The sequence below is a fragment of the Anabrus simplex genome, chromosome 4 (assembly GCF_040414725.1).
Source record: "Anabrus simplex isolate iqAnaSimp1 chromosome 4, ASM4041472v1, whole genome shotgun sequence".
Classification (NCBI taxonomy): Eukaryota; Metazoa; Arthropoda; class Insecta; order Orthoptera; family Tettigoniidae; genus Anabrus; species Anabrus simplex.
This window is the reverse complement of record NC_090268.1, coordinates 202,516,260-202,533,224: the sequence shown is the minus strand read 5'-3', so window position 1 is coordinate 202,533,224 and position 16,965 is coordinate 202,516,260. Positions and strand designations below refer to the sequence as shown.

General features: G+C 42.9%; 1 protein-coding gene across 1 annotated transcript in view; it reads right to left on the bottom strand.

The window, feature by feature from the left end:
• The window catches only part of Dhc36C (Dynein heavy chain at 36C), a 911,918-nt gene that overhangs the window by 330,216 nt on the left and 564,737 nt on the right, over window positions 1-16,965 (bottom strand). The window contains exons 31-33 of the mRNA XM_068227203.1: window positions 12,998-13,138; window positions 2,677-2,835; window positions 1,025-1,254 (exon numbers count right to left, since the gene is read on the bottom strand). Of these exons, the coding sequence (XP_068083304.1) occupies window positions 1,025-1,254; window positions 2,677-2,835; window positions 12,998-13,138 (530 nt within the window). The remainder of the gene's footprint in view (window positions 1-1,024; window positions 1,255-2,676; window positions 2,836-12,997; window positions 13,139-16,965) is intronic.

Sequence of the window (16,965 nt, the reverse complement as noted above, 5' to 3'; positions counted from 1 at the left end):
GCTATTCCTCGCGTGATGGTACTAATCACAAGCAGTCTCAAGGTTATAATTCGATCTTCCTTTGATCGCCTCTGTTAGCCGCCTCTTATGACAGGCGGGGGAGGTGGAACGAAATGACATGATAATTAAAATTTTAAAATTTATCCACTAACTGGAATTTAAAACGAATGATGATTTTAAAATAATCGGTGGATCTAATTCGCAATGCATTATTTTTTGATAAAATTATAGAAAATAATTACGGTAGCTTGAATTGCATTCATATATGTTATTCAAATTATAAGTTAAAATAAGACATTAAAATACACAAACACAAACAAACAGAGTTAATAGAATAAACGTAGAAAACAATTAAATAAAAACGAATAGAAAATATTACTCTTATACACGATAAAACAGGACATTATCCCTCGTAAAACGGATGGCGAGGTCTGTTGACTGCTCCTCATCTCGCAAGATGAGGGAGATAGTACTCGGGAGTTTCAGACAACGGCGTAGATCGGCCAGGTCCACGCACTCCGTAAGGATGTGTACCACGGTAAGATGACCGCCGCAAGTACACACCTGGAGGTCTTCTCCCTTCAGAAGGGAGATGTGCGTTACTATACCGTGGCCGATCTGAAGAAGACATATCACTGATTTCCTCCGAGGAGCCCGAAGGGAGACTAACACACCTTCGTTGTTCATTTGATCACTTTCATCTTATTTGGGAGAGGGGTGGCCTCATAATCAAATGTCTCCGCCGAGAGCGAATATCACTCACTGGCTGGAACCTTGTAAGGCAACAGGGCTAATGTGACAGACAGCCTCCTTGGCAGCCCCATGCAATACATTGGAAGCAATGTTCTTATGTCCTAACAGTGGTGATCATCATACCAATTTTCATTGCAATTGGCCTAGTGCAACCCAGTGTTCCCTATTTAGTGAATGCAGACACCCGAAATTAAAACTTGCCTGTAAATTGAAGCATGTCATGTTTATTACAGCGTAACTTTAAAACTACTGAATGATCTGAACCACTTACTCTCTTTTTTTCTCCAGGAGTTCTTTGAATGTAGATATCAACTCAAGGTATGAAGTTGGTGTCACGTAACTCTTGCGTCCTAAACGTAAGAAGAACTCCTGAGACAATTTCTGCGTAGAGACATGGAATTCTTGACACATATCAATGCACGCTTTCCTTTCCGCATCCGTCAGCTGCACTTCAGAGAGGAAACGTGTAGCAACAGCTAACAAAGCATCCTCTGGCCATGTCTGCAATATAACAGGAATGGTGCTGTAATTTTACAGAGGAAGTATCTCATAATTCTGTGGAAGTACAACTATTAGGCAATACAATATTGTTGATAACAGGGGCATGGAAAAATATTTGAAAAACAACTATGATCAATGAAAAATAGTAAATAAAAACGTAAACAACATATGGGATGTCTTTAAAGCAATTGGTGAAGAGTATGAAAACATTTGTGACCTTAAAAGTGGTAAGGAATGGTAAGGACCCATTATATTATATCAGGGAAATAAAGAGATTGATGATGATGATGATGATGATGATACTTGTTGTTTAGAGGGGCCTACATCGAGGTACGAGTACTGGAAACCAACACTGAACCCCGCTTGAGTGTTACGAATCACAAAACTATTAAGTACCTAACAGAGTCGTACTACTCGCAAGGAAAAGCGACCCATGATGCTCTCCGCGTAGTGGTACTAATCACAAGTATTTTCATGGTTCCAAGACAATCATCCCTTGGTCGCCCCTTTTAGTCGCCATTTACGACAGGCAGGGGATACCGTGGGTGAATTCTTCGTCTGCGTCCCCCACCCACAGGGGGTTGTGTGTTTGGTCCGCGAGAGGTATTTTATTTCCCTCAAGTCGGCCGGCAAGCCGGTTAGGACCCCCCTATCCGCCACCTGGGACGCGCCACGTGGGAGTATCACCTCTGCCCCTGCTCGCCTGCGTAGCAGGCTCGTGGCGAAGAATGAATGGATGGATATGAGTAGTAGGATAGTGGGGATTCTAAATATGCAGAGTTAGCACTTTTTCTGCTGCGTCAGCACCCGAGGTCATCGACCCCGGCCAAAGATCATTGGCGTCATGATGTCATGACCACGTGACCGCCCTCAAAACCCAATAATAATAATAAAGAGGGGACCATGGCCACATGACCCTTTTCGTCGCCTTCTACTTCAGGCAGGGATTACCTGTGAATGTATTCAGCCTCTCCCAACAACAGGGGGATCCAACACATTGTACCAAACCGCAATCCATGTCCGCGCCTAGGTCACCCCTTTTAGTCTTCTCTTACTTCAGGCAGGGGATACCGCGGGTTATTCTAGATATGGGTCCCCAACCCGCAGGGGGTACCGTGGGTGTATTTTTCGTCTGCGTCCCCCACCCGCACAGAGCTTCTAAGTGTAAAAAATATATCAGTTAGCTAAGTTACATTTTCATAAGCTTCCTTTTGCAGCTAATGAAGTACATTTATGGATACTGTAGGAACACTCTCATGCGTTATGTATAGTGCCAGAGCGACCATGGAACCAAACATTCAGGACTGAAACCACACCATTTGCAGGCTAGAATACTACGGTTCAGTTGAGTTTAGGATCTTCAGAACCTCGGAAGTCCTTAAAATACTTCCTCTTCTACTAATGCAACCATACTCTACTCACCTGAAACCAGTCGATAGTACAGCAGTTGATCATGGCAGGGAACTTCCTAATGCGTATTCTGAATCCATCTCCAATCGGACTCATGGCTAGAATTAGATGCAGCTGATCACGTACAATTTGTATAAAAAGGTTGAATAAAGCAACTGGACTGCCATCCGTCTGTGAAAAGAAAATCTTATTGCTAATATGCAAGGAGTAATTTAAAAGTAATATAAACCACATTATCCACAAAACATTTCAAAATGATTTCATAAGTAGTCCATTGTGTACCTTAGAGATGTGTACTTGATGCACTGAATGAGAAAACTGGAAAATACGGTATGAAAACAGTGCAGAGAAAAGAGAGACCATGGTGATATCAAGAGAAGAAAGACAAAGGAAAAACATTGTGAAAAGTGATAGTCAAAGCCTTGAAATTGTGGACAGTTTCAAAAATTTAGTTAGTGAATTAGTGCAGAATAGAAGGCTAGACATAGAAGAATAGCAATAGGGTGCAACAGGGCAATGCATTCTACCAGAGTGTAAGAAACCTTGTCCGGAATAAGGAAGTACCAAGGAAATGATTATGATGGTGATATGATGATGATGATGATTATTATTGTTGTTGTTTAAAGGGGGCTAACAGCTAATGGTACGAGGTGCAACGAAATGAAAATTTAACTTGAAAACATATCCACTGAGTAGAATATAAAACGAATGGTGATAAAAAAATAATCGTGAAACAAAAACAATCAGAGTATCCAATCCACAATATATTAATTACTGAGATGATACGTATTATCTCAAAGAGTCCAAAATCCAGATCACCGGCCCCTCATAATGGTACTAATCACTGGTAAAGCAGAACCATGGTGTGCCTCCTATAGTAGTACACTGACTTAGCAAATGTCATGGGATAGTCACCTAATAGCGTGTGAGGCCTCCTCCGACCCTGCGAACTGCACTGAGACGCCGTGAAAGTGAGTCGACATGTCCCTGGTAGTCCTCTGGAAGCAGCTGACACCAAATCGTTTGCAGAGCGGCCGCCAATGCTGGTCTGTTCGTGGGTGCAGGATCCATGGCACGGAGCCTACGTTCCAGGACATCCCAGATATGCTCGATAGGGTTCATATCGGGGCTCCTGGGTGCCCATAGCAGTCGTTGGACCTCCGCTGCATGTTCCTGGACCATTCCCGGTCGACATGGGAGCGATGTGGCGGCGCGTTATCATCTTGAAACACCGCAGAACCGTCTGGTCGCTTGAAGGCCAAAAATGGGTGGAGATGGTCTCCGAGCAGCTCAAGATACCGCGTACCATTCAAAGTCTCTTCCAGAACAACTAGGGGTTCCATTCCATACCAGGAAAATGCACCCCAGACCATAACAGAGACACCAGCACCCTGGACCACACCTTCGAGGCAGGCGGGATCCATCGCTTCATGTGGTCTGCGCCATACACGGTGCCTCCCATCGGCATGGTGCAGTTGAAATCGTGATTCGTCCGACCATATCACGTTACGCCATTGTTCCAGTCTCCATCCCTGGCGACTGGCGACAAATGCGCGTCTTTGTGCCCGATGGCGTTGGGTTAACAGTGGCACCCGTGTGCGGCGCCGGCTCCCATATCCCATAGAACCCATGTTCCTATGGACTGTCCACTGGGAGACGTGTCTAACACGGCCTGTGTTGAATTGAGCCGTGATTTGTTGCACGGTTGCCCGTCTGTCACTATTGACAATCCGTCTCAGATGTCGCCGGTCACGGTCATCGAGGGTGGCTGGACGGCCGTTCGTTCGTCTGTTGTGGACGGTGACACCCGCATTCAACCATTCACGATACACCCTGGACACGGTTGATCGTGTGAAGCCGAATTCACGCACCAATTCCGAAATCGCACTTCGCATCCGTCGGGAACCGACCACCATACCCAGTTCGAACGGTGTCAGCCCACGATGACGTTCCATGTTACACCTGTCACATGCACAGCCACTGCTCACAAGGTCTCCTATACAACTGCCGCAGGCACAGGGGGCGTGTGGTGCGCAGACAACACACCTGCGCATCAGTGCTCCGCTATCCCATGACATTTGCTCAGTCAGTGTATTAAGCACAGGTAACGTAGACTCATGCTGTTTCCCGCATGGTGGTACTGTTGGGTATTCAGCCCGAAGGTTGGTTTGATCCTCCACAGTTTCACCAAAACTGTCATAAATAGCCTAGGCGTCACTGAAGAGGCATACTAGGGAAATGAGGAGTGATGTAGTTTCCCGTTGCTTTCCTCACCGAGTCAGAAATTGATATTACATATCAGTCCGCCAAGCCCACTGAAATGCATGCACCAACCGACCCTATGAGTGATATTTTCACATCATTCATTAAATGGACTGGCTGCATAAGGAATATGGTGGTACTAATCACAGGAAATATAGATCCATGGTATGTCATCCACAATAGCGCCACTCACAGATAACACAAGCAACGCAGACCCGTGGTGTTGCTCACATAGTGATACTAATCACGGGCGCCAGCCAAACCCGTGGTATTTTTCACTTAGCGGTACTAATCGCAGGCAATGTAGACCCATGGTGTTTCCTATAAAGTGGTACTACTCATAGGTAACGCAGACTTATTCTCAATACAGTGGAACCGACCGGTGGACTACTTGACTTAATTCCTCTCGTTTCCACTGGAACATAGGGCATCCGTGAAACGTCTCCATTGTGGTCGTGGGCTTGCTTTAACTTCCTTCCAAGTCTTCCCTGCTTCAAGAGCCTCCTCCTCTACAGTCCTCGTCCAGGTCTTCCTAGGACGACCACTTCTCCGTGCCCCTTGCGGATTCCATTCCAATGCTGTACGTTCTATAGATCCCGCTGGCTTCCTCAAAGTATGACCTATCCATTTCCATTTAATCTTGATTTTCACTGCGACTGGAACTTGGTTTGTTGTTCTCCATAGCTCGTCACTGGATATAATTTCAGGCCATCTGATGTTTATGGTGCGCCGTAAGCAACGCTTTATAAATGTCTGAAAGAGATTAGTGATAGTTCGTGTAACCTCCCAAGTTTCACAAGCATATAGAAGGAGTGATTTAACATTTGTATTGAAAATTGTTATGTTTGTTTTCCTTGAAATGTTGTTATTCTTCCATACTGTATACAGATGCATGAAGGCTCCATTTGCTTTCCTTATTCTGGCTCTCACATCATCTTCCGCCGCTCCTTCTCTTGTCACTACACTTCCCAAGTAGGTAAATGTTTTAACCCCTTCAATCCCTTCTCCTGCCACAAACAATCTTTCATCAATTTTAGCATTTACTCTCATTTCCTTGGTCTTAACAACATTTATATTGAGTCCTGCAGCCTCTGCTTCCTTCCGTAATCCTTCTAACTTGTGTTTCATATCACTAATTCTTGAAGACAAAAGACGAATATCATCTGCAAATTCTAAATCTTCCAGTCTTTCCCCCATTCCCCCTTGTATTCCTCTTTTCCTTCCACGCAACATATTTCTCATAACATTATCGAGCACCACTAAAAAGATTGTTGGTGAAAGAACGCATCCCTGGCCAACTCCACTTGTGACATTCACATAATCTGAGAGTTTTCCCTCATGTACTACTTTACATCTATACCCTTCATACATTGCCTTCATGGGATTCAAGATCTTATCCGGTACTCCATATTTCACCACGGTCCTATTTACTGAATCAAACGCTCTTACCAAGTCTATGAATGTCAAATACAATGTGTCCTGCCATTCATTACTTTGCTCTAGAATTATTCTTAGCGCATTTATTAGATCAACGCAACTGCGGTCTACGGAAACCAGCTTGTTATTTTCGAAGACGCTGCTCAATTGAATCCTTTACTCTGTTTAGAATTATTCTAGAGAGAATTTTACTTGGTATGCTCAGTAGTGCTATTCCTCTCCAATTCTTACACACTGTGGTGTCACCTTTTTTGGGAGTTTCACGATCAAGCCCCCTTTCCAATCAGCTGGAATTTTCTCTTCTTTCCATATTATCCCCAGTAATGGTAGCAGCAAATTAATGGTGACCTCTTCATCCACTTTTAGTATTTCTGGATCTATATGATCTTTACCTCCTGCTTTACCATTATTTAATTGTTTCAATGCTAACCTAACTTCATGCCTTGTTGTAGGATCTAGATTTATTCTTGAGTCTTCACTATCTAAGTCTTCATTTACTTGAATTTCCTGCTCATTTCCGTCATCCTTATTTAAAATTTCTGAAAAATACTCTTGCCATATTTTCAATTGTTGTTCTTGTGATAACAGCGTATTTCCTTCCTTATCCCTCACTGGTTTACTTTTCCTATAACCTCTTCTTGACAACTTGCTTGTAATAGTATAGAGTTGTTTCTTATCACACTTCTTCTCAGCTTCCTCTGCAATTTGTGCCTGCTGGTCAATCCAGCTTCTTTTATCGCTTCTCACACTCCTTTTAAACATTTTGTCGATTTCGGAATATTTCCTTTGGGCTTCTGACTTCTGCTGTCTTGTTCTCCTTTGGTTTACTATAGCTTTTGCCTCTTTTCGTTTTTCAATTAAGTCCCATGTTTCTTCAGACATCCAGTCTTTCTGTTGATAGCTCCTATAACCAATTACTTTTTCACACGTTTGTATGTAACTGTTCTTAACATTTTCTCAAGTTCTTTCTACAATACTCTCTCCCTCTTTTTCGAGATTTGAAAGGACTTCAAACCGATTTTTCAGCTCCAGACTAAATTCTTTCTTCCTCTTTTCACTGTTTAACCTTTGTATGTTGAATCTCTTTTTCTTGTTGCAAACTTCTTCGATGCAGCCTTTATTTTCAATTTGAACTCAGCTATTACTAGATGATGATCACTACCAACATCAGCTCCTCTTCTATTCCTCACATATGTCAATGATCTTCTAAATTTCTTGCTAATAGCTACACGGTTGATCTGATTTTCTATTTTCTGATCTGGCGATACTCATGTAACCTTATGACACCTTTTGTGGAGAAAGACTCTCATTCCAATCACCATTTCGCGGCTGGCACACAAATTTACAAATCTTTCTCCATTATCATTCATTTAACCTAATCCATGTTTACCTATCACATGCTCTAGTCCCTCGTTATTTGATCCAATCTTCGCATTCATATCACCCATAATAATAGCAATATCTCTTTTATTTATATTCTTCATAGAATTTTCGAATTTTACCTTGAAATCTAGCTGTCCTCATTCTGTCTGAGATGGGGCTCCATTCAATTAAACTGTTCTTGGATGTCCTATTTAGCAACATACCCCCTCCATTTCTCCGTTCAGCATCCTCCCCAGACTATCTAGAATAAATAAATGTATTCCCATTTTGTGTCATGATCTCTCCAAAATCGCACCACCACACTTCACTTAAACCAAGAATTTCCAAGCCATAATTTTGCATCTCTTTCTCAACCTGTTTTAGTGTACCTTTTTCTGTCAAAGTTCTAACATTCCAACAACCGATTCTTATTTTCCGTTTTGGGCCAAAGTTCGTCATCGAGGTACCCATCCGGTTTCGTTTCACTTCAGTTTCTTTAATACGTGGATTTAAGATGTGCGAGTTATCAGCCCACGGCACCCGAGCTTGGTGGAGAGGGTGCCACCTGAGCATCCAAGCCTGCCGTTTTCTGTAGGAGTTGTTTCCCTTAGCCTTTAAAGATCCCTCTTCACCACAAGGCAGTGGTTTCCCCCATTTCTTCAACTCCAAGGGAAAAGGGTTGCCTCGTCTGCCAGATTTGCCGTTCCAAAGGTCTCCTCCGCCGCATCTGCCATTGAGGACTTCAGCAGAGCCCCGTTAGCCGTCACTTTTCAGGGTACCTGAAGGGCCTTCACAGCTACCGTAGCGGTCCTGGGGCACACACAGTCCCCGCTGTACATCACCCCTACAGGCAATCCCCTACTTCATGCCGTTGCCCACCTCCTACGACGTGAACGAGGGGTTGGACTTATGGGAGGTGGTGGACTACACACGATGGCATTTATCACAAACAACGCCAAGACCCGTAGTGTTTCGCGCATACTGGTACTGTACCTATGTAACGTAGACCCATGGTTTTTCTCACAAGATGGTACTAATCTCAAGTAACGTCTACCCATGGTGTTCCTCACGTAATGGTACTTATCACAAGAATTATCATGGTTCTAATGTCATCACCCCTTGGTCGCCGCTATTAGTCGCCTCGTACGACAGGCAGTGGATACCGTGGGTGTAATTTTCGTCTACGTCCCCCACCCGCAGGCGGTACAAAGGAAGTAAGAGATAATGTACAAAATGCATTATGCACCCTTATTGACTTAAACGGCTGTAACCTGGATATTGACAAGTAGGGATGAGAGTGGAATTCAAGCCAACGAAATGAAATGCCTAAGAAGTATGATAGGAATGACAAGGAAGGACACAGTGAGAAATGGTGATGATGATGATGATGATTGATGTTTGTTGAAATGACAACTTAAAAAGTCCAAAATCCTCCACTGACCAGAATTCAAAGCGTGAGGATGAAGAATGAATGGATGGACGGATATGAATTTAAAACGATCAGTGGATCCGACCCACAGTGCCTCACATGCACAGAAGCTGGCACAAAACAATAGTATTACTGACCAAGAGACTGCTTCTAGAGCACGATGCTGAATCGATTGCGTGTATAGTCGAAACGGGTCCAAAATCAAGGTCATCAACCCCTCATAAGATGATGCTTGTTGTTTAAAGGGGCCTAACATCGAGGTCATCGGCCCCTAATGGTACGAAATGAAATAACAAAAAAATCAAATTCATCCACTGACTAAAATAAAATAAAAAATGTCATGAATGGATGGACATGAACCCTACAAAAAAACAAAAACAAACAAAACAGTGGATCAGACACAAAAAGAAGGTAGTTAGAGTATTACTGACCAAGGGACCATTCATTAAGCACAATGATGCTTGATGTCTGAAGGGGTGCAAAATCCACGACTAAGGCCCCACAGAATGGCACATGTCGCGAGTAAAGTAGAACCATGGTATTTGTCATTTTGGGGTACTGATCAAAAGTAGCGAAGACTCACGGTGGTCCACACAAGATGGTACTACTCACAAGTATTGTACTTCGTACAGGGAACGCAGACCTATGGTGTTTCTCACACAATGGCGCCACTCATAGCCAACGCTAACCGGTAAGGCTCCTCACCTAGGTGTACCAGTCACGGGCGCCGGTATTTCCGTGGTGTTCCTCATATAGTGTGTACCAATCACAGGCAACGCTAATCCACGGTGCCGCTCATATAGCGGTACAACTCACAGGCTACGCCCAGACCCGCGGTGTTGCCCACACGGGTACTGGAATCCACCAGGCCAGGCTTTTTACCGCAACTAATCACAAACCTATTTCGTACCAATTTAGTGATACTACTCGCAAGTACATGCAACCCATGGTTTTCCCCGCATGATGGTACGAATCAAGAGTAGTTTCATGGTTCTAAGTCAATCATCCCTTGGTCGCCCCTTGCAGTCGCCTCTTACGACAGGCAGGGGATACCGCGGGTGTATTCTACATGTGCGTCCAACACCCGCAGGTGGTAGTGTGTTTGGTCCGCGAGAGGTATTTTATTTCCCTGAAGTCCGCCGGCATGCCTGTTAGGACCCCCCTATCCGCCACCTGGGACGCGCCACGCGGGAGTATGACCTCTCCCCCTGCTACGCCTGCGTAGCAGGTTCGTGGCAACTCTGATGCAACACGTACTTCTGTTAGAATTTTATGGTAGATTCCGGAACTGAATCCCACTAGAACACCTGTAATGAGATTGTTTCCTTCTTTTAAAGGTTGTGGGTTCTACGAAAAGCAGTGGTTACGTGCTATTGTTGGCTTCCTTTACACGTGTTTCCATTTGGACAATCTCACCGTGCTATCTGAAGCTCTCAAGCTTGTCTTTAAGAAATGAGGTGCAGGTCATTAACTTTGTTTCTTCAAAGGTAAATCTGGAGACCTGCTTTTCCTTCTTGTTGTTCCTTGAGTAGATTTATCTGTTCTATAGCTGCATCAATGCTTCTGGACAAGATTGCTACGTCATCAGCAACTGCTAGGTAATTGATCTGGACGCCGCTCATCAATACTCCAAAATGCATTTGGATTAATAAAACTTCCTAGAAAGCTGTTCTTCTCATTAAAGGATAATCTTCTCCACTGTTTGACCCCAGTTCTAGTTTCAAACAGCTTGGAGACATCTACGATGAATTTGACTTTTGAGAGAGAGTGGGTGTGAAGGTTTCTCTGATGATGTCTGCTGTTTCCAAGTCGACTCCGAATTCTGATAAGATGTCATTTGAATCAAAAGCTGTTTTTGATATCTACGAAGATTACTGCTAATCATTTGAGATGAAATTTTCCAGTACTCTTTTCAAACTCCGTTTCTGTTCAACACATTTTCTACTTTCTTGTGTTAAACCTAGCAGAACAACACACGAGGTTCACTGATTTTAATAATTTTAACTTTTCAAGAATACATAAGTTTTCTGTCATATTTCAAGATTGCATGAAACCAGGCTAGTGAAAACTATTTAACTACTTTCAGAAAAGTGAAACAAAACATAACTTGTTTAAAGAAGCCCAAGATGATTTAGAAGAGTTGAATATTACATTGCAAGAAATTGCAAATAGAGGAGAAAAGGATTCTGAAGAACAAACATGTAAGACTTAAACTAAAAGCTTCAAAACGAAAACAATAAAATGTATCATATCTGATTAAAAAAGGACAGCCAGGTCGGAAAGAATGAAGAGTGTTTGGAAGAGGAGGAACATGATGAAAGCTAAACTCCCGGTTAATTCTTCGAAGACTTAGACATATATAGTTTGATTTAAGTGCTCGAAGGTGAACGTTAAATAAACAAATAAAATACATAAGACAAAACAATGCATTACACAATATTAAGCAGATATATATTAACAATTCATTTTTATTTGCAACTGAATTGACAAAGAACGCTCGGACCCAGACATGCATTCGAACTGCAGCATCTTGCCGTTTGTCACACCGATTATTCTCGTGAGGATACATCTTCACTAGTATATAAGTTGCACTGGGAACTTAACTTTCAGTTGTGTTTGTATCATGAAAGAATCCCCTACCAAAATGATTAAAATCATTGCAACTCATGTTTAGATGCCCTATGTTTGACACATGATGATGATGATGATGATGACGATGATGCTTGTTGTTGTAAGGGGCCTAACATCTAGGTCATCGGCCCGTGATGATACGAAATGAGACGAAATGCAATGACAAAATAAAAATCCAAAATCCTCCACTGACCAGAATTCAAAGCGTGAGGACGAAAAATAAACGGATGGATATGAAGTTAAAATAATCAGTGGAGCCGACCCGCAATGCCTCAGCCTCAGAAACTCACGAAAACAATAGTAATACTGACCAGGGGATTGCTTCTATACCTCAATACGGAAACGATATTGCTTGCAAGCTAAAGAGGTCCAAAATATAGGTTATCGGCCTCTCATAATGGTACTTTTAGCTTGGAAAGTAGAACCATGGCATTTGACATGGTGCGGTACTAATCAAAAGTATCGTAGACTCGCGGTATTCCACACATTATGGTACTGCTGACAGGTTATGAAATTCGCACGTGTAATACAGACCTATGGTGTTTCACATATAGCGGCGCCACTTACAGGCAACGCAAACCTATCGTTTTCATCACGTAAGTGTACTAACCACAAGGACTCTTACTATCCCATGGTGTTTCTCATACAGTGGGTACTAATCATAGGCAAGCCAGAACCCTGGTGTCGCTCATATAGTGCTACTATTCACAGGTACCGTAAAAGCCTGACCGCACGGTGCTCCTGATTGCTACTAATCACAAACCTATTTGGTACGTAATAGAGTGGTACTACGCGCAAGTAATAGCGACCCATTGTGTTCCCCGCGTGATGGTACTAATCACAAGAAGTTTCATGGTTCTAATCCAATCATCCCTTGGTCACCCCTTTTAGTCGCCTCTTACGACAGGCAGGGGATACCGTCGGCGTATTTTTCGTCTGCGTCCCCCACCCACAGGGGGTTGTGTGTTTGGTCCGCGAGAGGTATTTTATTTCCCTCAAGTCCGCCGGCAAGCCCGTTAGGACGCCCCTATCCGCCACCTGGGACACGCCACGTGAGAGTATCACCTCTCCCTCTGCTACGCCAGCGTAGTAGGTTCGTGGTATGTTTGACACAAAGAATTGTGCTTCTTTCCTGAAAAACTAAGTAAAACCTCAATGCACAATACGCAATATTTCCGAATTCATGCATAAAGAACAAAAAAGAACACCAACCTGCATACTTCTATCTCTCTGACGATCTATGATTCTCATCTTCTCACAGATATCTGCTTTCTCATCCACTGGAAATATATTTGGAACTTCACCAGAATTCAACAAGTTGCTCAGATCCTCGAGGAATGATTCTTCTTTAATCTACAAAAATACAAATCACAGAGCTACAACTTGATATTAGGGAAAGAAAGTGCATATACAGCAGTAACAGAAAGGGGTGTTCAGAATTCTGGAAGTGAATAAATCAGTATCGCAGCCTAATAATACTGAGTAATCTGTTTCAGATATCCGAAAAGTAACCTGCCACGTACGAGTACAAGTGGTTTAATGTACGTACCTCTGAGCATTTCGTTGAAATACAAGTGGGAAGGATGCATGTTTAGGTGACTGGATGCATTATAAAATGTCAACATGGTGGTCACACCCTTACAGCCTACAAAATAAGCTATATGGTATAGCCGGGCTGAGTGGCTCACACGGTTGAGGCGTAGGCCTTCTGAACCCAACTTGGCAGTTTCAATCCTGACTCAGTCCGGTGGTATTTAATGGTGCCCTTATACGTCAGTCAGTCTCATGGCAATGAAAGAACTCCTGCGGGACTAACGGAATTTCGGCGTCTCCAAAAAGCCGCTAAAGTAGCTAGTGGGTTGTGGAAAACAGGACGAGGATAAGATGGTAGCACCATCCGATGGTCAAACAAGGCAGGCCGCAAATATGGACTATGCGGCTGTATTCTATGCAAATCCAGGCTAGGATCTCCTCTTGGATTCTGCCGAAAATTAAACTCTTGTGTAACTTTATTCTGTTAGGACGTGTTTAAATTTTTAAAGTACCGTAGTTTAAATGTGTGTGTGTGTGTGTGTGTGCGTGTTGAAATATTACTAGTCATTTGAGTATTCTTACTCATATCAGGGATATGAAAGTACATCATTTGATGATAATGATGATGATGCTTGTAGTTGAAAGGGCCTAACATCGAGGTCATCCGCCCCTAATGGTACGAAATGAAATGGCAACAAAAAATCAAAATCATCCACTGACCAAAATAAGAAAATGTCATGAAGAATGAATGGATGGATATGAAAAAAAACATAAAACAAAAAACAGTGAATCCGACGCAAAATAGGTCATAATTAATAGTATTACTGACCAAGGGAACACCTATAAAGCATAATCCTGAATCGAGGATGCTTGATGTCTAAAGGGGTCCATAATCCATGTCTAGGGCCCCACAGAATGGTACATGTCGCGAGTAAAGTAGAACCATGGTATTTGTCATGTTGGGATACTAATCAAAAGCAGAAAAGACTCACCGTGTTCCACACAAGATGGTACTACTCACAAGTATTGTACTTCGTACAGGTAACGCAGACCTGTGGTGTTTCTCACACAATGGCGCCACTCATGGCCAACGCTAACAGATGAAGTTCCTCACCTAGGTGTACTAGTCACGGGTGCCGGTATTCCCGTGGTGTTCCTCACATAGTGGGTACTAATCACAGGCAACGCAGACCCACGGTGTCGCTCATATAGTGGTACAACGCACGGGTACTGGAATCCACCAGGCCAGGCTTTTTACTGCAACTAATCACAAACCTATTTCGTACCAATTTAGTGATACTACTCGCAAGTATATGCAACCCATGGTGTTCCCCGCATGATGCTACGAATCAAGAGTAGGTTCATGTTTCTAATTCAATCATCCCTTGGTCGCCCCTTGTAGTCGCCTCATACGACAAGCAGGGGATACCGCAGGTATATTCTACATTTGCGTCCCCCACCCGCAGGGGGTAGGAGAATACGAATTTGGAATACACCGAAACGAGAAGTTCTCAGCGAAATGTAAAGAAGTTTACATTGTTTTCTCGACACGGTAAAAGCTGAAACGCTTATTATCATGTCTATTGTCATCAACATTATCAAATTTCACATACAAGTTAATGAATCTTGGTAATTTACAAAATAAAATTACCCTCAAAATAAATGCGTTTCTATTGAAATGTATACACAATTATTTACGTGTGTACTTTCTGTGATAGCAACTGGTGAGGAGTACAGTGAAAATTGTGAATGAAGGTAACAGTAGGCAGGGTAAGAATGCATCCTCTCCGAGTAAAAGGAACACAGAAAATAAAATGGAAAAAAGACAGGCGCTAAATAAGGAAAGATCATTAAGTTTGAAAGATCTGTGGGGAAAGAAAAAAGGCGTAGGTATGGAGAAAGGGAAGGATGACGGGAGAAAAGAGAACGAGGAGAGATCTGGAGAGGACTCACAGGGAAGAGTGACAAGGAGTAGAGGTGGAAATGGAGAAGCACAGGTGCAAAGAGTTGGAGGGAATAAATAACTAGAGATGGCGATAGAGTTGTGGAATATTGAGGGGTTGATGGGGAAGATAGGGAATAAAGAATTGGAGAAAACAGTAAAGGAGTATGAGATTATCGCCCTAGTAGAGACGTGGTTAGCCTTTGGTTGTGGTACCATACACAACCATTAACCCGACTCAAGGGAGATAGGGCCACCTTCCCTATTCCCCACTTGAGTAACTCCTGCCTGGCGCATCCACGTTGCGGGGGTGGGCATCCTCTACTCCAGTAGGCCGGTGTAAAAGGATGGCTAAGTTCAGGTGGGGACCCAGCCCCACGGGGTATAACGTGGAACCCTTGCGCAGGGTTACGGGTGAAGACCTTAACGATGGATCCAGCAGAGAAGGAGACCTTCGGAATGGTGGAAAAGGCGGATGAGGCAACCCATCCTCACTGGGGTTAATTAGTTGAGGACGTAAGACGGGGTAGACGGGACTCCTTAGTCGTGGTGAAGACAACCTGTCTAGGAGTAGGATGCTCCAAAATCAATGTCCCCAGCCAGTGGATAGGGTTGAGCGTGGGGTTAACGGCCTCACCTTGTAAAAAAAGCATTGTTCAGAAGACTTCTACGAGAAAACCGGATGGAAATCGAAGACGACAAAAGCTTAGGAAAAGGACACGAGTAAGGAAAGCGGATATAAACATGGCGACATGGAATGTAAGAACAATGTTGAAACCGGGAAAAATGCAAGAAATTGTAAATGAAACAAAAAGATTTGGATACGACTTGGTAGCGATTCAGGAAATAAGATGGAAAGGGCAAGGATGTATTGAAAAGAAAGATTATAACCTCTATTACAGTGGGCCGGAAGAAAGAACAGGACAGTTCTGTACGGGATTTATAGTACATGGGAAATTGAAGAAGAGTGTAATAGGATTTGAACCGATCTCAGATAGAATATGTAAGCTTCGGATTAAGGGGAAGTTTAGGAACATAACTGTTATATCAGCACATGCACCAATTGAAGATGCGGATGAGGAAAGGAAGGAACAATTTTATGATGAGTTAGTACAAACCGTTGAAGAGGGACCAAGATATGACATGACTATTATTTTAGGAGATTTTAATGCCAAAGTGGGAAAGGAAGAGTGTATGAGACCAATAGCCGGGAAATATACACTACATGAAGAATCAAATGAGAATGGTTTTTACTTGGGACAGTTTGCAACTACGAGTGGTCTTATAATTAAAAGCACCTGCTTTGATCATAAGAAAATACATAAAGGGACGTGGAAGATGCCAGGAAGCAATGTGGTAAATCAAATAGATCATGTACTAGTAACAACGAGGCATGCAGCATCGATTATTGACGTAAGGACATGCAGAGGGCCAAACTGTGATTCTGATCATTATTTAGTAGAAGCAATAGTGAGGCAAAAATTGGCAATAGGACAGAGGAGACAACCTACGGAAAGAAAGAAATGGAATTTGGAAAAACTACAACAACCAGAAGGAAAACAAGAATTCCAGTCAAAAATGAATAATACTTTACAGACGATTGGACAAGTTTCTGGAATAGAGGAAAGGTGGGCAAAAGTTCAAAAGTGCATACAAAAAGCGGCACAAGAAACACTGGGTATAGCCAAAAATAAAAGAAATATTT